Below are 27,044 nucleotides of genomic sequence, written 5' to 3' on the forward strand. Positions count from 1 at the left end.
AAAGTAGTTGATAAAATCTTAATTTTATATTTTAGGGAATATATTTATATTAATACAATACTTTATAGCGGATCTATTTTCTTGGATTTTTTTTTAGCTTGTCTACTGTATCAGACAATATTTTGTAGGCGGCTTACTGTATCAAATATTATTTTGAAGTAAGATTACTTGGACAATAACTTTAAAGATCTATTATATCAGACAAAATTGTTAGAAATCTAGGGCATTTGTATACATTTCCATGAAGTTGTGAGATTTTGCGCCTCTAAATTTATGGAAAATCATGAATTTTGTATGGTGATTAGCAGACTTGGGATATAAAAACTCATTTGGAAAATAAACTCACTTTGTTCTAGCTCTGCAATACCCCATACAGAGCCATAACCTAACCTATACCTGACACAGCTGCATCAAATAACACAAACTGAACCTACTTAAAATTATTTTTGAGGAAAATCAAGTATTTCAAGAAGACTCGGCATTTCATCTTGCATATGAAAATATTAAACCTAAGATATTTTAGGTGCACTTAAATTTAGTGCAAATGTAGGTTTGAATTTAACTTGCAATACCTAAAATCACTAACACATGGTTAAAGTCAAACTGTTACCTCTACAAGTCTGTACATTTTATATTTAACTTGTGAAAGATTTATATTTAATTTGAAAAGTTGCACAGAGTATATTAATTCTCGTTGAGGCAACTGAATGGCTTTAAATTGCACTTTACTACATAAGTGTAAGTAACAATCATTATACACTTGCTATAGATTCACTCAAATATTTATTTTAAATCTGTTAACTCAAATTCCAATTAAGAACAAAAAGAGTTGTTTTCTATCGGATACAAAATTTGATTCCAGAAATTAGAGTAGTCTATAGCAAAACATCAGGATTTTACCATGAACATATATGAAAGTATCAGAAAATATACTGATAGTAAAATTAATAAATATAAACTGAATATAAAAAACAAATTCATAATTACATTGTATACATATAGCTGGCTTAACACACTGAAGCCCCATTTTATAACCATTTCAAGCTGAAACTGAAATTCCTTCCCTCATTGTCAGGTCATCCACATAGTGGTATAATATTAATTGTTTAATACCTTGTACTACATTTACATTGATGAAATTGAATGGTTGATTTGTGCTCTTCTCATTCAAATCAAACTTTTACATCATGCTAAATTTCTATGAAATTTAAAATTAAGTTTTATATGATCTGCAGCTGATAGTGGTACTCACCTACACATTAAAAACTAAATTTTGTGACCGAAGTATCACAATGCTTTCCAACCAAAAAAGGAAAGTAAGAACTCAAGTCAACGTATCAAAAATAAATTTGCACTTCAGCTTTTTCATGCAGATGTAGCATGATAAAACAGTGCATCTTAAACCAAAATACAAAGAACAAACTTTGTATGGTAAGAAACATAACAAAATGATGTGCTTATGAGAATAATGCCTCGCTATCCTGCTCATCAGATTACAGTCAACTACATGTTTTAAGGCAGGATTCATCCCTAGACACCTCATATTTCATCAGCCTCAAAATAAAATTAGCCTTATCATATTTTTTCTAAACTAGACCTTATCACTTTCCCATACCATAGCTATTCTTTTGGTAGTGTTACTGTGATGTTTTTTCACAGCCAATTAAAGCCATATTTTAGAGTATATACCTGCATATACAGGCAAATGTTCAGTGTAAAACCAGTTAATATATATTTTTTCCCTTGCATTTAAAGTACTCCACAGTAAATCTCTTCCATAAAACCTGGAGTCAACTCTGATTAAGTGCCATATTTACCTACAAATAAATCATATGCATATTACTAATACAATACTTTTAAGGTTGTAAGGAAGTATATAATGACACACAAAGCTTATATAATAAACTTCATGGAATGAATTGCTCTGCTACAAAGCTATTAACAAAAAATAAGAAAATTTATTTCTGTATTGTAATAACTACCTATACCTACACTAATATAATCACACTAATGCAGTGTGATTAAATGTTTAAAGAAATAAGGTATCCAATGACTGAGACATTCTGTTTATATCACTGGAATTTCTAATGAAACTCCTACATTCTCATTCATTCAGCTTATTATAAAACTGTCAAAACAATATGGCTGTCATCAACATATGATATTCACCAAAATAAGAGCACTCTATTTTAGAAATGATGTACAAGTTTAATTCACTGCTTTGTAAGGAAAATGGAGTAAAAAGACACCTGATACATGTGATGACCTGACAACTTGAGAGCATCCCATCCCATATTAGGAATGCCAGTGCACCTTAATACTGTAATAATAATAATAAATCAGCCAAGGTTACTCTACAGGTTCTAATTACAATTCTGGATAATTTTTATTTCTACAACTGAAGTGAAAATGAGATTCAACAAAAACCATAGAATTAAATACTACATACTACAGTGATTTCCAGCTAATGTACTTATAATTATTCTTTCATACTATCACTGCTGCATTTCTTTGGTATTTTAATTACATTTTACAAATAAATATGAAAAATATATTAATACCCCAACATGAAGGTGTTCCCCCCAGTGTTAAAGTATCAAATAAGGAGAATCTGGCATTCCCATTCCTGACACACACATCTCATGGTTCTTGGTGTACAATGTCTTCTCTCTCATGTGTGTACTTGCAGGTTTGTTTCATACAGAAAGTGCAAACAGCATAAGATCATTAAAAATTAGTTATTAAATATATTAATGATGTAAATTCCTAAGCTCACCTTAGCACGAGGCTAACCTGGAACACAATATACTCTCCACAAATATACAAAACTTGGAAGACAACATAAATAATACAGACATATAACCGTACAAACCTGCATTTCCACACCAATAAGCACCTAATCATACCAAACCCAATTTTTTCTATTCATATATCATATACTTTATTAACAGAATAAAAGTTTTGTATCCCAAAAATATTAATAATCAGAAAACCTGATTTAAAAACAAATATCTAAGAATTTATTTTAATGACTAATGAAACATAATTTTATGTTTCAACAAACAAACATAATTTTATGAGAGAAAATAATGATGGGCAACAGTGATGACGACTCCTGATGACTGGGTCTGGAATGATCTTGACTGTAACATCCACCGCGCAGTCACTTCTGTGACAAGTCCTTCCTCACTTTCAATGGAATAGGGGGTTTGTTTTGTCATTATTATTTAAAGCTGGAGATTGCAAAATAAAACTTCATGAAAATATAATCTCCATGGCATAGTTGTCTTTCTACAAATAATTTGTAGCATATAATACAAGCACAAATTTTTATCAAATTAATGTATTTTTGCTACTTTCAAGTACTACAATAAAATCAATGACTCAACAATCACAGATTATATACAATTATTATATACACAAATTGCTGTAAGCTAATAAAATCGCTAACAAAAAACATTATATACATTGTATTCTACATGCACCCATAAGTCACACCTGATATAAGGATCTTTCGATGGATTGTGAATCATCACTTGACAACCCCCATCACTAGCTGAAGCTTGTCTTAAGCCCTTTTATTGCCATTTCATGAATAAGCTGCAGAGATTTTTTGCTTAATTAGAGTATGCAGTCAGTGATACTCAAGCTTTACATAGTATCTTGCTTTTGCTCACATATAAAGGACAAAAATCTCCTGAAGTTATTCAAATAAATTACATATAATATATATATATATATATATATATATATATATATATATATATATATTTATTTATTTATTTAAATAAAAATTGTCTCATCGACAGTTTCATTAGTACACTGCCAAATAAATATGAATAAATATCACATTTCACAGTTTCTATGTGAGTGCGCTTGAGATATTACAGTAGTATGAACCGTTATTTAAACAGTCTTCCTCTGGTTGCTAAAGAGCATTCTGGGCTTGACTTTTTCTTTTCATAATTATTTACTTCCTCTGGCTGCAACAGCTTAACTTCGCATCAAACAGCAATTTTAACTATAAAGAAAAAAGAAAAATGTAGAGTCAACACCTCTTCAGATTATATCTGCAAATAAGAAATTAATTCCCCCTCTCAAAAAACCAGCATTGAATGTAATGAAACGCCATTTTCTGGGTGAGACCCGGAGGCTCCCCGGTGCTATCCAAGCTGATATGGATATATTAGCTTTCTGGCATCAGTGAATGTGCATGGAGTTCTTGCCTACCAGGGACCGCGAGCCAGAACCTGGCCCCCCTCAGAGAGGCACGAGGAGCAATGGCCTATAGAAACCCCCATGTGGTTGGGAGCATTCTATGTCTGCCATTGACCGGGTCAGGCACCCAGAAAGGTAGGCGCCCCAAAACAAACCATTATTCTGGTGAAAATATTGCTACCAAAAGCCGAGCGAGTGGACAGAACTCCCAAAACGAAAATTAGTAAACGAGCATGACATCACGTTGGCACGCCACTGTCTGCACAACCATCCAAGCCCCAGACCCTCGCCACTCTTCAGTTCTTAAGCTGGATGTCAAAATACGCGAAAACAGCACCGACCAGAGGGAGGGAGGGTGTCAGGGAGCCTCCAGGTCTCGCCCAGAACATGGCGTTACTTTACATTCAACACTAGTTTTCTGGGGAAGCCCTGACGGCTTCCCTGAGCTACCTCACCAAAGATAAGGAAAACAAGGAAAGCACCCAGGAGGCGGATGCCACACGCCCGAAACTCAAAATGAAGACAAATGGCAAAACCGAAGGATCCTGCGGACGACCCGGGGTACCCAAATCCAGGAACAGGAAGGAAGGGAAACCGGGACAACCCAAAGCATGTCCCTAACCACGGAAGCCATGGTGCACAGATAACGGCGGAGAGCCACAACCGGATACAACACATGATGCACCCCCGGTCTGACCAACAAAGCATCAACAACCCAAAGGCCCCCCTCCGGAAAGCAGCAGACTCATACGTCGCCAGAAAAGGAGGAGATGGCTGCAAATGAACAAAACTACCACCAGAACCAAAAGAGCAGAAACTCCTGTGCGGAGGAGAGCATCAAGCTCCCCGACTTGACCCCCAGAACCCCAATGCCAACAGGGAAAGAGCCCTAGAAAAGCAATCCTGAACCGAAGGAGCCACGACAAACTGAAAAGAGAGAAGAGAGAGCACCCCAACCATGACGGCTCAGACGACGCATAAGCAGGTCAGAGGCCAACAATGCAAGAGACAGAGTGAGGAATGGAGCAGAAGGAACATCATTACCAAAAGCAAGCTGCAGTGGCTCTGCCAGCAGCGCACGATACAAGGCGACAGTATTCGGCATAAGATGATGATCCTGGAACAACTACGAAAGGAAGGATAAGACAACTCTATCAGAGACCAAAGTACTCCTACGCAGTGATAAGAAAAACAGGAAGGATCGCCAGAAAATTTCATACTGCCGCCAAAACGAAGCATGCAGGTGGAAGACCAACAATGAAGCCACTTGCGCTCCATACAAATGATGATAGACACGAGTCAGAAACTCCAGACGCAAAGACTCAAGGAGAAAAATGAACTAGCCTCATACTGGGCTGGACCGATCTGCTGAAAGAAGCGGAGATGCGGGAAGACCCTGTGGTCCAAACGCCGAGCAAGCAGCGCCTGAAACCAAGGCTGGGCCAGCCACCAAGAAACCAGAATGACAACTCTTCCCTGGTAAGTCTCCAAGCGAGCGAGGAACTGGAGCAACAGCTGAACCGGGGGGAAATAGGTACAGGTAACCCTACCTTGCCCAGTCCTGCCTGAAGGCAACGACCCCAATGGCCTTGCAGCTGGGGAAGGGCACCATGTATATTGGGAGATGCCTTGACTACGTCGATGCAAAGAGAACCACTTCCAGAGGCCTGAATGTCCGGCAGAGCCAACTGAACGAGTCGGCGTCAACCGTCCATTCCGTGGAAGGGGAACGAACTGGGACAGGCCATTCGCCAGGACATTGGACACCCACTGAACGTGAACCACCAGGAGAGCAAACCCTGAGAACTCAGCAGATGAGTTATCCGAAGTGACCAGCTCTAAAAAGCCAAGGACTGCATCAAACCCCAGCGGTACAGGCAATGAACCACCAGGGAGCAGTCCGAATGGAGCCAGATAGTCGATCCGTGAGCAACCCGAATCCTCCAGGGCAACATCAACACAGCCGCAAACTCCCACTCCGTGCTGTGAGCCCAATGGCAGGACGGACTTGACCGTCTCTGGCCAGCCTGGTGAGCACTGGTCACAAAGCCCCAGACCAGAGACGACGCATCTGTGAACACATTGAGCGAGGGGCGAGGGTATTCGCCTAGACACTGAACCTCAAAAAACCCGAAGAGGAAGCCGGCGATGCAGCAATCGACGCAAAGCCTTTGGAGGTCGAACCCATCGGTCGGAAAAAGAGGCGAAAGGAACGTCCCCGAAGGAAACAGCAAGTTCAGGCTCCCGCACAACCCTCGTGCAACCGCCACATGACCCAAGAACCCCTCAAAAACAGATGAAGGCGGGAATGCAGCCAAACCAAAGCTGCAGGAGGGAAAGACAAGGAAGCGGTCCGAGTGTCCCACACAAGACCCAACCAAGACCAGACCTGAGAGGGAACCAGATGAGACTTCCACCAGCTCATCAGGAACACGAACCCAGTGCACTGGGAAAGAACCAAATACATGGCGAGCAGACACACAGACTGGCTGGGAGCCAATACCAGCCAGTCGGCGAGGTAAGCCAGAACCCGAACACCTAACAGATGCAAGTGGGCCACCACGACCCGAGGAAGGTGTGTGAAAACGCGAGGAGCCAGATTCAAACCAAAACAGATGGTACCGAAGTCTAGGCTGGTGCCGAATCTGGCACCACTAGCCTACCACGATGGGAAGAACCCCTAGCCTTGGATTCCAAGGAAACGAGTACCGCCTACCAACAAGTGAGTTGAGAAGCAAAAACCGCTTCCCTCAGGAGCGGCGCAAACAGCCTCAACAATGCAGATGACACATGCGCCACCGAGTTCAATGCACCAGACCCAGAGGCATCCCCAAGAGCCTCCACATCCACCTCTAGCCAGTCCGAGGACAGCTCAAGGAGGAAGAAACAACGCAGGGCCAAAGCCAACAAGCCAAACGTACACAAATCCTCTATGACCAATGCAGCTGAAAGGGAAGGAACTTGCACATGAAGCTGCATCACACCAACATCCCGTGAAAGGGAAGGGCCGAATAAGCATGCATTGAGATGCTCAAATTTACCCCCAGGAAAACCTGCAACACCATCTCAGCCTCCCACCACTGAAGCGTGCGGAATCGACAGAATGTATGCCAAGTCTCCAAGAGGAGAGAGGGCAGTCTGCTAACCAGGACGACTTCGGACTTTATAACAAACCCTGTAAGGACACGAAAATCCATACACGAAGGAATGTGGAACCATTACGAAAGCATAATCCGGTTCATGCAGGAGGTAAGCCGCAAGGGCGTCCCACACCACATAGGACAGGATGCGGGAAGCCGAAAACCTCCTGAAGGACAGAACCAAAGAACCGACGGGATCACGGAACCGAACCCACGAGGGGTAGATGCCAAATCCAATTTGTACAAGGAGGGAGCAAAAGAGAACCCCCTCTCCTTGTAACACCAAGCCACACTTTGAGGGTACAAAAACCCAGGTGGGGACCAATGGGGCCCAGGGTCCCTATGTCAACCCCTCCTCCGCCCCGACAACCTCACCCAGAGGACCCAGGGCCAAGTTGTCCTCCAAACCCCCTGCCTCTAAAGAAAAGGCAGCCACAGCCAAAAAAGCAGAAACGAAGGGGACCCCACTGATCAGACCCAGAGGCTCCGGCTGAAGGACCAGGCTCGAATGCTTCCGCCACCACCCCAGAAGGTGACTCCCCCAAGACTGCCCGAAGTCTCAACACCAAATAAACCCTGCCCCAACTCTGAAACCCTCAGACATTTCAGAGTCGGAAGCAAGGGGAGAGGAGCTGGATGAACAACTGAAGGGGAAGGACAAGAAGGGGTGGAAAGAAACAAAGGCGAAACGACTCCCACCCCAAAGTCCGAGTCCTTCTAACCACAACAGGGCAGTCTCGGGGAATCCGGGGAAGTTAGGAACCTATCGCGTTGCAGCAACATAACCTAGCATGCAATGCCGCAGCTGCCTGCACCCTCGTATCATGATGAGAAGCTAGGGTGAACTGGAAAATGTACAAACAAGAAATGTCACACTACTCCGGGTCAATAGAATCACTGACCTGACAGGCAGCTTGGCAGAGGCAGAACCAGTGACCATCACCCAGAGACAAGGGGACAGCAACCATCCAACATGCACAAGGTGAGAGGGGATTCAGGGGTCGCATCCATCGGACCACAGAGCCCCTGCGAGGATTCTCAGAGCCCTTAGTCATGGAAGTCCGTTAAGAGAAACCCAGGCAGGGTACAGCTAACTGGCGCCGAAAACTACGAAGTAAACTGCTACAAGCTGCTCCCCCGGGACTTGTACACTCTCGTGGGCCAAGCGGAGAGCCACCAAGAACAAGAGGGTATAACCAAACAAGAGGCAGACCCTCCACCAGGCAGAGAAAACAAAACAAAAAAGAAAACCCCACAAGAGGACAACGTGCCCAGGCGGTACAGAGCTGGCCGCTATGAGAGGTTACAACTAGCTGCATTGTACCCTGCGCCTCAACCAGTGACAAAAACTACCCCTACCCTGAGGCAAATTGGGTAAACAAAAACCCCAGCTGACTCCAAGGGCAGTCAATCACCAAGCAGTAGAAGACACAGCGGAGGTAGACCCCCAAGGCGACTTGTGGAAAGTGGCCCCAAGGGCAGTATTTTACAGGGCACCTAGGGAAGGAAACCCTAGGTGTGTGTAGCCTGAGTACTGAAGATTATTACTCCTGGCTCGCTCACCGACCATAGAGACAGGATTGTGCCACAAGGCACAGAAACTGAGAAAATCTGGAGCCAGAGGCACATGACCTTGCCAGTATCACATCAGCCAAAAACTGAAGAGTGGATCACCGGCGCAAGGGTCTGGGGCTCCTCCCTTTGCCCTCCTGGGGAGGGGGGGTTGCGCAGACAGCGGCGCATTAACGTGATGTCATGCTTGTTTGCTAATTTTCTTTGGGGGTCCTGTTCACTCGTTCTGCATTCGGTAGCATTATTTTCACCAGGATAAGGGTTTGTTTTAAGGTGCCTACCTTTCTGGGTGCATGACATGGTTGATGGCGAACATAGAATGCTCCCAACTACACGGGGGTTTCTATAGGCCATTGCTTCTTGTGCCTCTCTTGAAGGGGCTGCCTCCCATCCCTCCCTCAATGCCTCTCTCTATCACTGCCTCTCTCCCTCAATGGCTCCCTCCATCACTACCTCTCCCCCTCAATGCCTCCTGGCTCTTGGTCCTCAGTAGGCAAGAACTCTGTGCACATTGATGCCAGAAAGTTATACATATCCATATCATCCTGGATAGCTCCGGGGAGCCGACGGGGCTCCCCCATAGAAAATAATTATTAATTCCATTCACCATTCTTCCATTCTCTGGAGACTCGAACCATGGAGACTATTTGTTTAATAATTATTAATCATGCAAAAATGAATCTGGCATACCACAATAAAAAGAAAATCTAAGCATTTCATTATGCTCAATGTTCTTTCCTGTAAAGTCTTCTGTAGCATCCTGGTGCTTACACACTGGTAAAGATAACCCTAAGGAACATGCCAGGCCTGTGAGAGTACATTGACAAAGGTGTCAGAGAACCACTCAAGTGAGCCTGGTGAACAGTGTGATGGTGTCCGTATACAATGATAGGATTCTTGTATGCATTAGCTACTGTACACACACACAACTGCTTATATTTTGGGTAAATATTGTTATACAGTATTAGATACAAAATTAATAAGGTATTTTTTACCTAATACTGTACACTGAATCCATTTGTTTTTTTAATAATTTTCTATCTTCATTATTATATGCTATGCATTGGGAATGTTTCAGTCTGGTACTGAGCTAGACCATTTATCTTATCAAACAAACACAATTTTGTTTTCACACAAAATATTTGTTAAATAAATTAATTTTTGGGGGGAAAAGAGCATAAGAGAAACTAATGTTCCTTCCAAAATATCATTAAATTTCTCTAATTAGAAATATAATAAAAATATGCAGTTGAAAGGTTAACTGAAATCCAACCCTAGCTTGCTGACTACACACTGAATGAGAATCAGGATGTATGTTTTCTAACATGGGTTGGTGGAGCAGAGGTGTGGGTATGTTACTGACACTTACCATAAGACTACCTCATTAGAGGTTCCAGGGACCTACATCCCTGTAGCCCAGTCTCCGACCAGGCCTCCCAGTTGGTCATCTGGTCAACCAGGCTGTTGAATGTGGCTGCTCGCAGCCTGATGTATGAATCATAACCTGGTTGATTAGGTATCGTTTCGAGGCGTTTATCGAATATATCGAGAACCTCATGGAGGTTGGTTCTACTATCCAGATCGTGCTACTGATAGTTACCTGGTGTCTTTGTTGGCAGCCACCTGTGATGCCAAGAGAAGCCTTTAAAGATTTTTTTTTTTTTTTTTTACTTCTGGAGTTCATTCCTTGCTGGATCAAGTATTCTTCAGTATCTCGCAAACACAGAGAGCAATCAAATTAAATGATTCACATAACTATTTACAATTTTCTATATTATAACAGCAATCCTTCCAGCCCATCCTCCGAATAGTCATTACGCTTTAATACTAATTGTAATAAGTACACTCCTGATTATCTGTATAGTACAGTATCCACTCGATTTAACGCCCTATATAGGGCTGTACCCCTGGTCATTATTTCCGGGGCTCCGGTATTTCCAAAGTTAAGATGTCAGTAATTTTTCAAGTAACATTCAGGTAGGATATATTTTATAATAAAGTTCATTGTGTAATTGCATTCCAAGCTAGTTCCTGTGTTAGTGCCCATTCTATCACAGGTTACAATTAATAATTCCTTCATATGACAAGTTGGATCACACAAGTGGACAAGTGGACTACACAAAAAGTGAACCATATTAACCCTTTAACTGTGCAAGGCGCCTGCAGGCCCACGTCTGGGGTGCACTACCCACCTCCGAGTATTTGTATTTTTCACGTTCCATTCAAAACTCCCGCGGCTACATGGGGTTCACATCTGCTTCCTCAGGGCTCTTATAAACAGACGCCATCTTTAAAAAAAATCGCAGTCCACATTCCCAGGTGTGAGAGCCTCAGTAGTGAGTGAGCAACCAAGGCTGGCGCTCGCAGCATGAGCGCACAGCATTGCTGTTCAGCATGTGACCACAGCATTGCTGTTTAGCGTGTGACCACAGCATCGCCTAATAATGTCAAAATATATATATAACCTGTATTATTTAGCCATGATAGTATTATAGAAGAGCCTGAGTGTGATAATGACTGGGTACAATGTTAATATATCAGTGATTCAATGCTGTTCACGATGTTCACAGCGCTAGCCACAGCACCACAGCATTATTTCATCCATCTAAGAATCTTCAAATGACTTCTTAGGTTCCTTTTCAAAATAAACTTGTGGTCAAATATTCATTTACAGGAATTAGTGACCAGGATTGTGGTTATAATTAGCATTATGTGTAGTACTGTGGAAGGAGGGAATACAGAGAACATATACGGCACGCATAGACGCAATAAAGCACCTAAATTATTGGGATCGTCTCAAAGCCCTCCAAATGTACTCATTAGAAAGAAGATGAGAGAGATATCAAATAATATACACCTGGAAGATACTGGAGGGCCAAGTACCAAATCTACACAGTAAAATAACAATGTACTGGAGTGAACGATATGGAAGAAAATGCAGAATAGAACCAGTGAAGAGCAGAGGTGCCATAGGCAAAATTAGAGAACACTGTATAAACATCAGAGGTCCGCGGTTGTTCAACGTCCTCCCAGCAAGCATAAGAAATATTGCCGGAACAACTGTGGACATCTTCAAGAGGAAACTAGATTTATTCCTCCAAGGAGTGCCGGACCAACCGGGCTGTGGTGGGTATGTGGGCCTGCGGGCCGCTCCAAGCAACAGCCTAGTGGACAAAACGCTCACAAGTCAAGCCTGGCCTCGGGCCGGACTTGGGGAGTAGAAGAACTCCCAGAACCCCATCAACCAGATAACCAGGTATCAACCAGGAGGAATTTTGGTGAGGGAGAGAGGAAGGGAGAGAATTGAGGTAGCCTCACTATATGTGGCAGCCACTATTGTTTTGCTCATCATACTAGCTTTGTGGTTCTCTATGGGGAACACATATGTACATGGGTATATACAGTGTGTGTGTGTATATTTTGTAATAACAGCAACAGGAATATGTTGAGAGGAGCTATTTTGGTGAGGGCGGTGATGTCGTAATCATAGCGTCATCTGCTGTATGCTGTGTGATTTTTCATGCAGTGTATGGTGGCCACTGTACTGTTTGGACACAATACCAGCTTACTTGCATAGTTCTGGTAAATAAAACATGTAGATAGGTACATATAACATGTGTAGTGTAATAAAAACAATAACAGTGTGGTGGGAGGAGCAATGTTGGCGAGTAAGATGTTGGAGTGAAGGAGGGCTGGCTGGGTGTGGCTCCTCACACTTGCGGTGTTCTGAATGTGTTGATGGTGAATGTGTATAGTGTGTACATATGTTGTAAATAAACATAAATGAACATGAAACATTGGTGTGAATAACTGTACGATGGGAGGAGCAATGTTGTCAAATACAATGTTGGAGGAGTGAGGGAGGGGCTGGCTGGGTGTGACAGCTCTCACTCGCAGTGTTCTGAATGTGTAGATGGTGAATGTATATAGTGTGACAGTGTATAGTCTGTAAATAGATTGTATACATAAATTAGCATGATACATGGTAAATATGTGCAACATATGTGTACATAAGTGTCATGCACGTAACACAGTGTCTTCGGACAGTAGGGATGTTTTACTGCCATAATATAGTGTACGTTTTCATTATAGATAGAATTAGCACGTAAAAACAAATAAAATATATTTGGAACTGTGCGCAAAAAAACCAGCGTTGAATGTAATGAAACGCCATTTTCTGGGTGAGACCCGGAGGCTCCCCGGAGCTTTACCAGGCTGATATGCTAATGTCAAACTTTGGCATCAGTCATGTGTATGGAGTTCTAGGGCCTACCGGGGACCACAGCCAGAACCTGGCCCCCTCAGAAAGGGAAGGGGAGCAATGGCCTATAGAAACCCCCGTGTGGTAGGAAGCATTCTATGTCACTAGTGGCTTTACAAGAATGTAAATACTGTACTATCCAATGTATTCTCACAAACCCAATGTACCTTCTTGTATATATATATATAAATAAATAAATAAATAAATAAATAAATAAATGTCTGCCATCGACCGGGTCAAGCATCCAGAAAGGTAAGCATTCCAAAACAAACCCCTATTCTGGTGAAAATTGCTACCTAAAGCCGAACTAGTGGATACAACTCCTCAACAGAAAACAAGCAAACTAGTATGACGTCATACGTCACCACGCCGCTGTCTGCGCAGCTCCCCCCCTCCCCGGGACGGGGAAGAGGGAGCCCCAGACCTCCCACGCCGGCTTCTGAGGCTGGATGTCAAAACACGCGAAAAACCGCTGACTGGAGGGAGGGAGGGTTGCCGAGGAGCCTCCGGGTCTCACCCAGAAAATGGCGTTTCATTATATTCAACGCTGGTTTTCTAGGGGGAGCCCCATCGGCTCCCCGGAGCTAACTACCCACAGAGGAAGGTCAAAGGGACAGAACCGGGAGACGGACACCACGCACCCCTCACGGAAGTGAGACAACCGGCAGCAAACGCCAACCCAAGGCGCCACAGTCCCGAAAAGTCCCAGGAACAACACGAGAACAACGAGCAGCAAAGCCCCCGCATGAACACCAAAAATCCATGCCCGAAAGACCGCAAGGACACGTCGCCCAGACGGCAGCGAGAGCAGCGAAGCCACGAACGCCACGGGCATGAGGGAAGAACACAGGCATCTTAGCCGCAAGAACACGGCTGACCACCCAAGACACCATCACCCGTGAACCAGGAAGAACAGAACCGGATCAACGCAAAACGTGCTCTGGACCCAAACGCCGTGGCACGCAAACAACAGCGGAGGGCCGCCACTGAACACAAAACACGACACACCCCCCGGCCCGACCAACAAAGCACCAACAAACCCTGGACCCCTCCAGAATGCAGCAGCCCCACCCTGCGCCAGAAAAGATGGAGAAAGCTGCCACCGAACAACCAAAACGCTAAAACCGAAGGAGCAAGAAAACTCAGCGACTCGACCCCCAGAGGCAAAGGCCAAAAGGAAAGAGCCGACGAAAAAACACACCGGAACCGAAGAGGCACTACCAACCGAGGAGAAGACAGAGCAAGCTGACCAGAGACCAGGATGGTGCAAGCGGCGCACGAACAGGCCGGAGGTGAAACGACGCATGAGACAGCTTACTAACGGTGCAGAAGCAACACCAAGACCGAAAGCAAGCCGAAGCGGCTTCGCTGTGCCGCACGAAAAGAGGCGACAGTATGTGGCAAGACGACGGCCCCCAACCCCCACCAGAAAACCAAGCTGAGAGTAAACCAAGCCGAGAGTAAACCAAACTAACAAGAGTAACCACCGAAGAAGGGACAGGAAAAGGAAGGACCGCCAAAATACCCCATACTGCCGCCAAGAGAAGCACACAGGTGGGACACCTACCACGAAGCCACCCGACCACCAACCGGAGGCAAGACCGCGAGGCAGAACATAAGCAGCCCCAACAAGGCCCCTCCGAGCCCAGGAAAAGGCGGAGCCGTGGGAAGATCTCGGGCGCGACCACCGAAACCCAGGCGGCACAAGGAGATGGAACATCTGCCGAACAGAAAATCTCCCCAAAGCATGCAAGCCCGCCAGGAGTTCAGAAACGACGGGTCCGACGCGAAACATCGCAAGACCCCCCCCCCAAAAAAAAAAAACGGCAGGGCAAGCTAGGAAACCAAAAAAGGCGGAAGGGTTGCCGCCAGATCAGTACCCGAACCAAGGGGTACGAACAACTGCAATAGACCGAGACAAAGAAGCACACCACAGGACACAGGCTGAAAAACGCCCAAGAAGCACAGGAACACACGCAGAACACCCCTGCTGCAGAGGAGGCAGGAAGAAAGAGCAGAAGCACAAAAACCCCAGGAAAACAACCAGGGGTAGACAATCAGGCAGGGACAGAAAACCCCTACGCACATGAGAAGGCCAAACCAGGTACCCGAAGACCACGAAAAACAACAAGCAAACCCCCAGACGCAAACCCCAGGCACAAAACAGCAGCAAAGTGCCACACCACAACCGGACACAGGAACAAGGACACGCCACTGTGAAACACGGTACCAATGCACACGTGCAGCAGCAGCAACAGGCACCACCGCAACATGCAACATGTAAATAGCAACTCCATTCTGCAAAGGCAGAGAACGGAGCAGGCAGACCCCAGACAGGGCCTGGGGTCTGCACGACAAAACCCAGCCGGTCCAGAAACCTGCACCAGGCGACCGACGGCGGAGAAACCCTGCTCGATACCTGCTGGATGGGGTACTGGGAGCTCATTTACACCCCAAGCCCGGCCCGAGGCCAGGCTAGACCGGCCAGAGGGTGGCCCACCAGGCAGCTGCTTGGAGCGGCCCGCAGGCCCACATACCCCCACAGCCAGGATGGGCCGGAACTGCTATTCGAAAACAGGCTAGTGTGCCCTGGAAGTCCACGGACGAACCAGCAAGAAGGCTTATGCTCGCAAGTAGGTCGTGTAACAGACCTCTGATGGTAATACAGTGTTCCCCAATTATGCCTATAGCACCACTGCACTCCACTGGTACTATCCCGCAAGTTCTACCAGATAGGCGGGACCCAAGAGCCAGAGCTCAAACCCTGCAAGCACAGCCAGGAGCCTTACCAGGTGAGTACAGAACCAACCCCACAACCCCCACACCTCACAACATGAAAAAAGGTGGGTCCCCTGAATGACTCTAGCATGGGTTGGACATGCACATGAGGGGGACAGGAAGGGTTGAAAAAGGGACAGTCACTGGTGTGCGAACGGTCTCAGTCGTACAAAAATAAGAACAAAGCAGTTGGTCCAGATGGAGTTTCACCATGGGTTCTGAGAGAATGTGCACCTGAGCTCAGCATTCCTCTTCAACTGATTTTTCAGGCATCCCTATTTACAGGAGTTGTAGCTGATGTGTGGAAAAAGGCTAACATAGTTCCAATCTACAAAAGTGGAAGCAGGGAAGACCCCCTTAATTATACACCGGTATCATTGACAAGTGTAATAGTCAAAATATTGGAAAAAATAATTAAAACTAAATGGGTAGAACACCTGGAGAGAAATGATATAATATCAGACAGACAGTATGGTTTTCGATCTGGAAGATCCTGTGCATCGAATTTACTCAGTTTCTATGATCGAGCAACAGAGATATTACAGGAAAGAGATGGTTGGGTTGACTGCATCTATCTGGACCTAAAAAAGGCTTTCGACAGAGTTCCACATAAGAGGCTGTTCTGGAAACTGGAAAATATTGGAGGGGTGACAGGTAAGCTTCTAACATGGATGAAAAATTTTCTGACTGATAGAAATATGAGGGCAGTGATCAGAGACAATGTATCGGACTGGAGAGATGTCACAAGTAGAGTACCACAGGGTTCAGTTCTTGCACCAGTGATGTTTATTGTATACATAAATGATCTACCAGTTGGTATACAGAATTATATGAACATGTTTGCTGATGATGCTAAGATAATAGGAAGGATAAGAAACGTAGATGATTGTCATGCCCTTCAAGATGACCTGGACAAAATAAGTATATGGAGCACCACTTGGCAAATGGAATTTAATGTTAATAAATGCCATGTTATGGAATGTGGAATTGGAGAACATAGACCCCACACAACCTATATATTATGTGAGAAATCTTTAAAGAATTCTGATAAAGAAAGAGATCTAGGGGTGGTTCTAGATAGAAAACTATCACCTGAGGACCACATAAAGAATATTGTGCGAGGAGCCTATGCCACGCTTTCTAACTTCAGAATTGCTTTTAAATACATGGATGGCGATATACTAAAGAAATTGTTCACGACTTTTGTTAGGCCAAAGCTAGAATATGCAGTGGTTGTGTGGTGCCCATATCTTAAGAAGCACATCAACAAACTGGAAAAGGTGCAAAGACATGCTACTAAGTGGTTCCCAGAACTGAAGGGCAAGAGCTACGAGGAGAGGTTAGAGGCATTAAATATGCCAATACTAAAAGACAGAAGAAAAAGAGGTGATATCATCACTACATACAAAATAGTAACAGGAATTGATAAAATTGATAGGGAAGATTTCCTGAGACCTGGAACTTTAAGAACAAGAGGTCATAGACATAAACTAGCTAAACGCAGATGGCGAAGAAATATAAGAAAATTCACTTTCGCAAACAGAGTGGTAGACGGTTGGAACATGTTAGGTGAGAAGGTGGTGGAGGCCAAGACCGTCAGTAGTTTCAAAGCGTTATATGACAAAGAGTGCTGGGAAGATGGGACACCACGAGCGTAGCTCTCATCCTGTAACTACACTTAGGTAATTACACAAAGAGCGGCCGAAAACCAAGCAGTAAACGGCCTAGCAGGGGCAAGACCCAAGGAACTTGTGGAAGGTGGCCCCAAGCCCCAAGGGCAGTACTTACAGGGCACCTAGGGAAGGGAACCCTAGGCGCATGCAGCCCGAGTACTGGAGAATCACTCCCGGCTCACGCACCACCTAGAAGACAGACACCACACTCTAGGTACAGTGCTGAAACAACTACTGGAGCCGGAGCACATAACCAGTGCCTATAGCATCAGCCGAAGAACTAATGGGTGGTTAGCCGGTGTGGGAGGTCTGGGGCTTCCCCTTCCCCCTCCCGGGGAGGGGGGAGCTGCGCAGACAGCGGCGCGGTGACGTGTGACGTCATACTAGTTTGCTTGTTTTCTGTTGAAGAGTTCTGTCCACTAGTTCAGCTTTAGGTAGCAATTTTCACCAGAATAGGGGTTTGTTTTGGAATGCTTACCTTTCTGGAAGCTTGACCCGGTTGATGGCAGACATAGAATGCTTCCAACCACACGGGGGTTTCTATAGGCCATTGCTCCCCTTGCCTCTCTGAGGGGGCCAGGTTCTGGCCGTGGTCCCCGGTAGGTCTTAGAACTCCATACACATGATTGATGCCAAAGTCTGACATTAGCATATCAGCCTGGTAAAGCTCCGGGGAGCCTCCGAGTCTCACCCAGAAAATGGCGTTTCATTACATTCAACGCTGGTTTTTTGCAGGGGCCTGATACTAGATGTGGTTTTTGATCTTGATTTTGCATAGGAGAAAAAATATTTCGAATTTCACTATTTCACTGATGGCCTTTTGCTCTCTTTGACTCTCCTGGGTTTTGTATGATTCTTGTAGCTTGAGTTCAATTGCTTCTATTTCTCTACTTAACCTTCATCGCCTATAGAAGGAATGACGTTCCCTTTCCAATCTGCATCTCCTCTTCTTTATTCTTGGGGGGTATGCAGTTTGAACATATTTCTAGTGCTACTGAGCTTATTTTTTCCAGGCACTGGTACAGGTTTACATTTTCTAACTGTTCTTCCCAGTTTATTTCTGTGACGTCTTGGTTTATTTGCTCCCAGTTTATCTGTTTATTATTGAAGTTGAATTTGCTGAAATCTCCTCCACCGGGAATCAGGACTGGGTTTGAAGGTCTATTCCCCATGCTTGTCAGAACTTCAATTAAGTTATGATCTGTGTAACAGGTATTTGTAATCATTATGTTCCTGATCAATTCATCATTATTGATGAAAACGAGGTCCAGCGTGTTCTCCTTCCTAGTTGGCTCTACTATTTGCTGGTTTAAGGCAAACCTGTTGCACATCCGTAGCAGGTCATTTGCATATGCCTGTTTATTTAGGCTACTTTAGGATATTAGGATATTTTTATATTAGTGACTTAGATATTATAAAATATATCTAATATCCTTAGATATTAGGATATTTTCAAATTTTATATAAAATCTCTATTGTTTAATAAAACTGAAAAAGAAATTCTTTATATTTAAAACTTGTGTATATAGAATTGAACACAAAAACTTCAACCTAAAAATTTTGAGTGTATTTACACAAAATTAGGAGAATATATGGGGAGGTAAATGTAAAAACACAATTAAGTGTATTTATGTACTATGCAGTCAGGAATGTACTTATTACATTTAGCATTGAAACGTACTGTCTATTTGGAGGAAGGGTTGATCCTTACCATAATATCCAAAACTTCTAATATTAATTTAAAATTTCAAAACATTCTCAGCTGTTTGAATTTTTCAAAGGGTTTGAATAATATTTTTATATAGCTTTTCTTTGTGACAATGGCTTTACTGTGTGTGTGTAATCTTAGGTATTCTTTTGCACTCCTTTTCCTTAATACTGTATATGGAACACAGTTCAACATTCTGCTGTAACCCTTAGATTGCATGCAGGTTATATCTCAACCAGTTTAAGATAAAAATGAAGCTATACCTAATAAATTCCCTGTAACCTACCTTACCCCTCTATTGTCAACCCATGTCTGTTTTTTGCTTTTTTAAACGACGCTGTTTGTCGACCTAATTGTATTTGTGCTGCTTTTTCAGCCATGTTCCCCACCTTTTTATCTCTTTTTTTTTATTTGTTCTCAACACATTTTATTCTTTATGTTTAATTAGTATTAAGCTTTAGTCAGTTAAGTTTTTCATGCCCGAAACGCTTTGTGTAATAGTGGCTTTAGGTATTGTATGCACTAGCCCTATCTATAAATCCATCATTCTTTGTAAAATCTCTTGTATGTATGTACCTTACCTAAATAAACATCTATTTATTATTTATTATTTTTTATTTATTATTATTATTATCAGGCTTTATTTGAATGTTTGTACAGCCAGATAGTATGCAAAACAAGGTTTGTCTCTTCTTGTATTATTATTGACTATGCCCTAAGCATAGGAACAATGTTCCAATATTTGTAAGTCACTTTTCAAGATGGCAGATGTTCACTGAAGGCCTCAAATACCGATTCAGAACATGGTGTACCAGCCAGAGTTTCAGACGTTGCACAGTACCTAAAACCTCTTAGAATGATATGCATACCTTGAATTGAACATCATCTTAACCCTTAAACTGCGCATGGTGTATATATACGCCATAAGTAACATGTCCCACCGTGCGCATGGCGTATATATACGCCAAAGGGTGCCAGGCACGATTCAAACGTCCCGCAGTGTAAAGGGGTCACACATACCGTAGCCAGGGGCGATTGTAAACAGACACCATTTTGAAAAAAAATCTAGAACAGGCCTCCTTTGTTTCACAGGCCTTAGTTAGTGGCCAGACACCATGGCGAGCGCATCACGACCCAGCGTGCGACCTCGCTCAGTGCACCGCGCCGCGCAGTCCTTGACCGAAGACGAAATTGCAGATGAATTGTTCAAGGACGTTGACGAATCTGATATTGACGACTCAGATATAGATGAAGATTATACCCAGCCAGAAGAAATCGAAACAACGGATAGTGAGGGTGAACATGTGGGTGCCACGAGGGTGAGGATGCCTCACGAGGCTACTACTCAACACCACTCAACACCACCTCGCGCCCAAGCACGTCGTTCATCTATACCACTGCACGTTTATGATATGATTGACGAGTCTGAAACAAGTGAATCTTTCTCAGGCTTTAGTGATGAAGAATCGGAGAATAGTTTTACCCTAGCTGCTAGTGCCAGTACAAGTTTCGCCGCATCAGCTGCCCGCCCAGCCAAGCGCCGCCGCATGGGACAATATGGCGACAATGAGGAACAAATTCCCTCATGTTCCAAATCTTTTTCCTCATCTACCGTTCCTGCCCCTACTGTTACAATGCCTGCTTCAGCTCCTGGTCCCCGGATTCCTCGCCGTGGTGCAGCTAATGGCTCTCGGAAGGCAGCAGGTTTGTGTGTGTGGAGTGACTTTGACAACAGAGATGTGGGAATTACAGATCTTTTCCCTGATACTGGTGACGAAATGTGTGAAATGGACTTCTTTACTGCATATTTCGATGAGCCGCTCATGGAACACATTGTTCACGAAACGAACAGACTTGCGGCCGATCTCATTGACGGTGAGGAAGTTTCAGAATTTTCATGACTACAGCGTTGGAAAGAGACAACTGTTGGTGAAATGTATGTATTTTTCGCAATTTGCATGTTGATGAAACATTGTGTGAAACACGTAATTTCAGATTATTGGAGCAAAGACAACACTGTTCCAACACCATTGTTCGGGAAATATATGTCCCGAGACAGATTTCTGTTGATCCTACGGTGCATTCATTTTGCAAATAATGCAGACGAGACACAGGATGATAGGCTTTGGAGGGTGAGGCACGTGCTAAATAACCTGATTGGAAAGTTCCGAGATTACTACGTACCAGCTCAGAAGCTGGTTATTGATGAATCCCTTGTGCTTTTCAAAGGACATGCTGCCTTCAAGCAGTATATTTCCTCAAAACGTCACCGATTTGGACTGAAATTCTTTGTGCTCTGTGACTGTGAATCAGGAATGGTGTTACACATGATACTTTATTCAGCCACAAATGTAGATATTCCTGCTAATGACGAACATGGCTTCTCAGGTAGAGTGGTAAAGTCACTGCTTGCACCATATCTGAACAAGGGCCACATATTGTACACAGATAACTATTATACCAGTCCCTTGCTAACGAAATTCTTCCTTGATAATAAGACTGGAGTGTGTGGAACAGTAAAGCCAAAACGAAAGGAAATGCCTGTGTTTGACACTGCTATGCAAGTAGGTGATTGCGAGGTAAGAAAAAGTGGTGCAATGCTTTCAGTGCGGTGGAAAGACAGACGTGAAGTGAACATGTTGACCACCATTCACCCTGGTACAATGGTAGACAGTGGCAAGGTGAACAGAACAACAAAGCAAATAATATATAAGCCAGATTGTGTGATGGACTACAACATCAACATGGGTTTAGTTGATAAATATGACATGATAGTGGGTGCTGTGGAGTGTGTACGTAAAACAGTGAAGTGGACAAAGAAAATGATTTTCCACCTTATTGACGTAACAATGCTGAACAGTTACAACATGTTTCTTGTGAAGACAGGTAGAAAACCATATTTCCGTTCGTTCAGTTTTCAAGTTGTGAAACAGTTGCTAGGTAAATTTGGCAAGGACACACCTGGCATACAAAGACCCATTCGAGACCCAATACTGAACCATGCTCCTGCACCCAGGCTCGCTTACAGGGAGGCCTTTCTGATACATCAAATCAAGAAATTACCACCAACTGGAGCTCGTGCAGCAGGCCAGTGTCGGTGTGTTGTGTGTTCCAGTACCAAATTGAGGCCACAGAAATGTAAATTGGTGTTGACATGGTGCGAAGCGTGTGGCGTCCCTCTGTGCCATATCGACTGTTTCGCACAGTATCACAGTCTCCTGGAGTACTAAATGTGTAATTCTTTGGTAAATAAATGTACATATCAAGTTAATTTTTGTGTTTATATTGAAAAAACCCCAAATACATTGAATATTTCCTGTAAATTATACCATTTTGGTGGGCATACTTGTGACACTAATATGTGAGCGCCTAGTGAGTTTATACCATTTTTATTATAATACAATGTCTATTGCTAATAATTGGAACAATACTAGCGAAAAAAATTTGTGTAAAATGACCCAAGAATACTGTAAATAATTCCGCGAAAATAAATTCGCAGCAACTCGGGCCGCGTGAGCGGCCGTGAGTGACAGCTGGCTGACGCAGCACCCTTGAGCGCTCACGTTCTGTGACTTCTTGAGATTCTTGAGGTTATCTTGAGATGATTTCAGGGCTTTTTAGTGTCCCCGCGGCCCGGTCCTCGACCAGGCCTCCACCCCCAGGAAGCAGCCCGTGACAGCTGACTAACTCCCGAGTACCTATTTACTGCTAGGTAACAGGGGCATTCAGGGTGAAAGAAACTTTGCCCATTTGTTTCTGCCTCGTGCGGGAATCGAACCCGAGCCACAGAATTACGAGTCCTGCGCGCTATCCACCAGGCTTTCGTGACGTCATCGGCCAACTTCTCGGCTCAATTGTGTCATTGGTATATATAATAGATTTTTTTTATTATTTTTCCCGTACTCAGGAGACTCAAATTAACATGTTTAGAAGACGAAAAAAAAATTTTGAATTTTTTTTTTCTTGCACACAGGGGTGTAAATGTCCCCAGAACCCCTGAGCAGTGTAAGGGTTAAGATGGTATGCACATTTCAAGGGCTAGTGACACACAAATTATTACAATATAAATTAAATAATTTAAAATGTTTACTTACAGCTCATTTGACAAGAACATTATAGTGACGATCATCTTCAGCAACCAAAGTAACTTCGGGCCATATCCCAATATTAGCATCAGGGTAATAGCAGATAAAATCCTCTTTACCATAGCTTGCAGGACGAACAACTTGCAGTGTAACTCCCAAAGTTTGACCCATCAAAAACATTTCAATCTGGAAATGAAGACATAGTCTGTAAAACTGTAAAGACAAACATCTGACACAATTCTTAACATTATACAGTAGTATAAGTATCTAAATGTTTAATTTGATTGATCCTTGTTACTTATTTTTCCAGTCTGCTGATTATGAAAGTTTTCAGAAGTTTTTTCCTTACTACAATAATTTACTTTATAACCAATAAGAAATAACTTAAACTATTTACTGTTACCTCATTTATAGCAAAAGAAAATTAAAGTGTTATACTGCACATTAGGTTTACTTATTTATGGGGTGGGTTTTCTTATTTTTTGTTTGCCCTCTTTTTATTAATTTATCATACTGATCTATAAGATGGGGCTTTACCCTTTTGTCTCTTCTAAAAGTACTCTATTATTGTCCAATTAATTATTTTATTTGTCATCCATTTTAAGTAGTTGATATTGATCTAATTTGTCTGCAAGCAATATTATGTCCATGCATTTTTTTTACAATATTTAAAACTTTTATATCCAGTACTGTATTCTTAATTTACTGAAAGATGGACTATCGAATTCTGGTTGCCTATCGGGCTCATGTTAACTTCCATGGCTGAGGGTATCCCAACATGGCCTCTGCTCTCCTGTCTAAACAGCCTGTCTCAATATAAAAGTTCTAATAAAACCAGCTTTGAATGTAATGAAATGCCATTTTTTGGGTGAGACCCGGAAGCTACCTGGAGTTAACCGGGCTGATATGAATGTATTAGACCCTGGCATCAGTCAATGTGCGTGGAATTCTAGGCCTACCAGCGACCATGAGCCAGAACCTGCCCCCCCCCCTCAGAGAGAGACACAAGGAGCAATGGCCTATAGAAACCCCTGTGTGTTTTGGAAGCATTCTTTGTCTGCCATCGACCGGGTCAGGCTTCTACTACACATAAGGGGCATAACTGGCTGACCCCTCAGTGTTCGAGAGAGAACTTGATAAACACCTCCAAAGGATACCAAATCAACCAGGCTGTGACTCATACATCAGGCTGCGAGCAGCCACATCCAACAGCCTGGTTGACCAGTCCAGCAACCAGAAAGCCTAGTCGACGACCGAGCTGCTAGGTCGCTAAGCCTCGAAAACACCTCAAGGTAACCTGGAGGTAGGCATCCAGAAAGTTAAGCGCCCCCAAAAAAACCCTATTCTGGTTCAAATATTGCTGCTGAAAGCTGAACTAATGGACAGAACTGAAAACAAGCATGATGTCACCACGTCACCGTGCCGCTGTCTGCGCAACCCACCCCTTCACCGAGAGGGGGAAGAGGGAGTCCCAGACACCCATGCCAGCTATCCACCCTTCAGTTCTGAGGCTGGATGTCAAAACACTCAAAAAATAACACTGACCAGAGGGAGGGAGGGAGGGTTGTCGGGGAGCCTCCAGGTCTCACCCAAAAAATGGCGCTTCCTTACATTCAATGCCGGTTTTCTGTGGGGGGGGGGGAGCCTTGTCAGCTCCCAGGACCTACTTACCCAAAGATAACACAAGAGGGACTTAGCCGAGAGGCATCCGCCACTCGCTCCGCAACTCGAAGTCAAGGCAACAGGCTGCAACCGCGCACACAATACATGATGCACCCCCGGCCGAACCAACCAAGCATCAACAACCCAAGCACCCCTCTGGAAAGCAACAGTCACAACCAATGCCACAAAAGAAGACAGTTGCAAATGAACAAACCTACTACCAGGACCAAAAGAGCAGAAACCTCTGCACTGGAGGAGAGCATGAAGCTCCACAACCTGACTCCCGAGAGGCCAATGTCAACAGGAAAAAGAGCCCTGGAAAAACCTGAACCGAAGGGGCCACCACAAACTGAGAAGAGAGAAAGGAGAGCACCCAGTCCAACAACCAGGACGGCTCAGGCAGCGCATGAGCAGACCAGAGGTGAAACAACGAATGAGACAGCTTGCAGAACGGCGCAGAAGTAACACCAATGCTGAACCCAAGCTGCAGCGGCTCCACCAGTGCTGCAAGATATGAAGTGACAGTACTCGGCATAAGATGACAGTCCTGGAACCACCACAAAAGGAAGGACAAGACAACTGTTACAGACAGAAGTAAATCTATGAAGGGATAAGTAGTAACAGAAGAACTGCCAGGAAAATTCATACTGCTGCCAAGACTAAGCATGCAGGAGGGACACCATCAACAAAGCCACCTGCTCACCATGCAAGTGGTGATTGACTCGAATCAGAAAGACCAGACGTGAAGACTCGAGAAGATCGAACCAGCCACGTACTACACCGGCCCGATCTGTCAAAAAAGGCAGAGCCACGGGAAGCAGGCAGTGCCTGAAACCAATGCAGGACCAGCCACCAAGGGGCCAAGAGGACTACTCTTCCTTGGTAAGTCTCCAAGCGAGCTAGGACCTGGAGCAACAGCGGAACTGGGGAAAAGAGGTACAGGAACCCTACCTTGACCAGTCCTGCCTGAAGGCACTGACGCCAACAGCCTCGCAGTCAGGGAAGGGTGCCACATATACAGAGAAACACCTCAACCATGCCGACATGAAGAGGTCCACCTCCAGGAGTCGTCCGGCAGAGCCAACTGAATGAGTCGGCGTCGACCGTCCATTCCATAGACAGGGGAATAAACCAAGACATGCCATGACGTTGGACACCCCCCGAATGTGAACGGCCAGGAGAGCCAAACCTCGAGAACTCAGCAGACGAGTCACCCAAAGTGACCAGCCCCAAAGAGCCAAGGACCGCATCAAACCCCAGCAGTTCAGGCAATGAACCAGCAGGAAGCAGAACTCTCCAAAGCAACACCCACACAGCCGCAAACTCCCGCACTGTGTTGTGTGCCAGATGGAAAGATAGACCCCACTGCCACTGGCTGGTCTAGAGAGCACAGGACACAAAGCCACAGCCAAGAGGTGATGCATCCAGGAACACATCGAGTGAGGGGCTTGAGTAGGTACCAAGGCACTGAACCCCGAAAAACCCGAAGAGGAAGTCGGCGACACAGCAGGAAAAATGCGGAAGAGAGCCAGAAGGGGAGTCCCCGTAGGAACCAGAACAGCCGATAAAGCCAAACCCGACCCGGCGAGAAGACCACCACGGCAATGTTCCGACACCTGCACAAACCCTTGAACAAATGCCTCGTGACCCGGGAGCCCCCCAGAAACAGGCGAAGGTGGAGACCGCAGCTGCAGCAAAGCCTCCGGAGGGAAGGACAAGGAAGCGTTCCGAGAGTCCCAAATAATACCCAGCCAAGACCGAACTTGAGAGGGAACGTGATGGGACTTCCTCCAGCTCACCAGGAACCCGAACCCGGCGAGCTGCGAAAAATCCAAATTCCTTACGAGCAATCACATGTACCAGCTGGGAGCCCACACCAGTCAGTCATCAAGATAGGCCAGAATCAAGCCGAATGAATGGTGATGAAAGTGGTAACCCTGACGTCCC

The 27,044-nt window shown here is 44.4% G+C and overlaps 1 protein-coding gene across 5 annotated transcripts in view; it reads right to left on the minus strand.

Annotated features, from left to right (window-relative positions):
- Positions 1 to 328: 328 nt before the first annotated feature.
- The window catches only part of LOC138370087 (uncharacterized), a 235,429-nt gene continuing 208,713 nt past the window's right edge, over positions 329 to 27,044 (minus strand). For all 5 annotated transcript variants that reach the window (XM_069334028.1, XM_069334029.1, XM_069334030.1 and 2 more), the window contains 2 exons: positions 23,445 to 23,621; positions 329 to 4,021 (listed from right to left, as the gene is read on the minus strand). In XM_069334028.1, the coding sequence (XP_069190129.1) occupies positions 23,448 to 23,621 (174 nt within the window). In that variant the 3' untranslated portion in view covers positions 329 to 4,021; positions 23,445 to 23,447. The remainder of the gene's footprint in view (positions 4,022 to 23,444; positions 23,622 to 27,044) is intronic.

This window comes from Procambarus clarkii, chromosome 30 (assembly GCF_040958095.1).
Source record: "Procambarus clarkii isolate CNS0578487 chromosome 30, FALCON_Pclarkii_2.0, whole genome shotgun sequence".
Classification (NCBI taxonomy): Eukaryota; Metazoa; Arthropoda; class Malacostraca; order Decapoda; family Cambaridae; genus Procambarus; species Procambarus clarkii.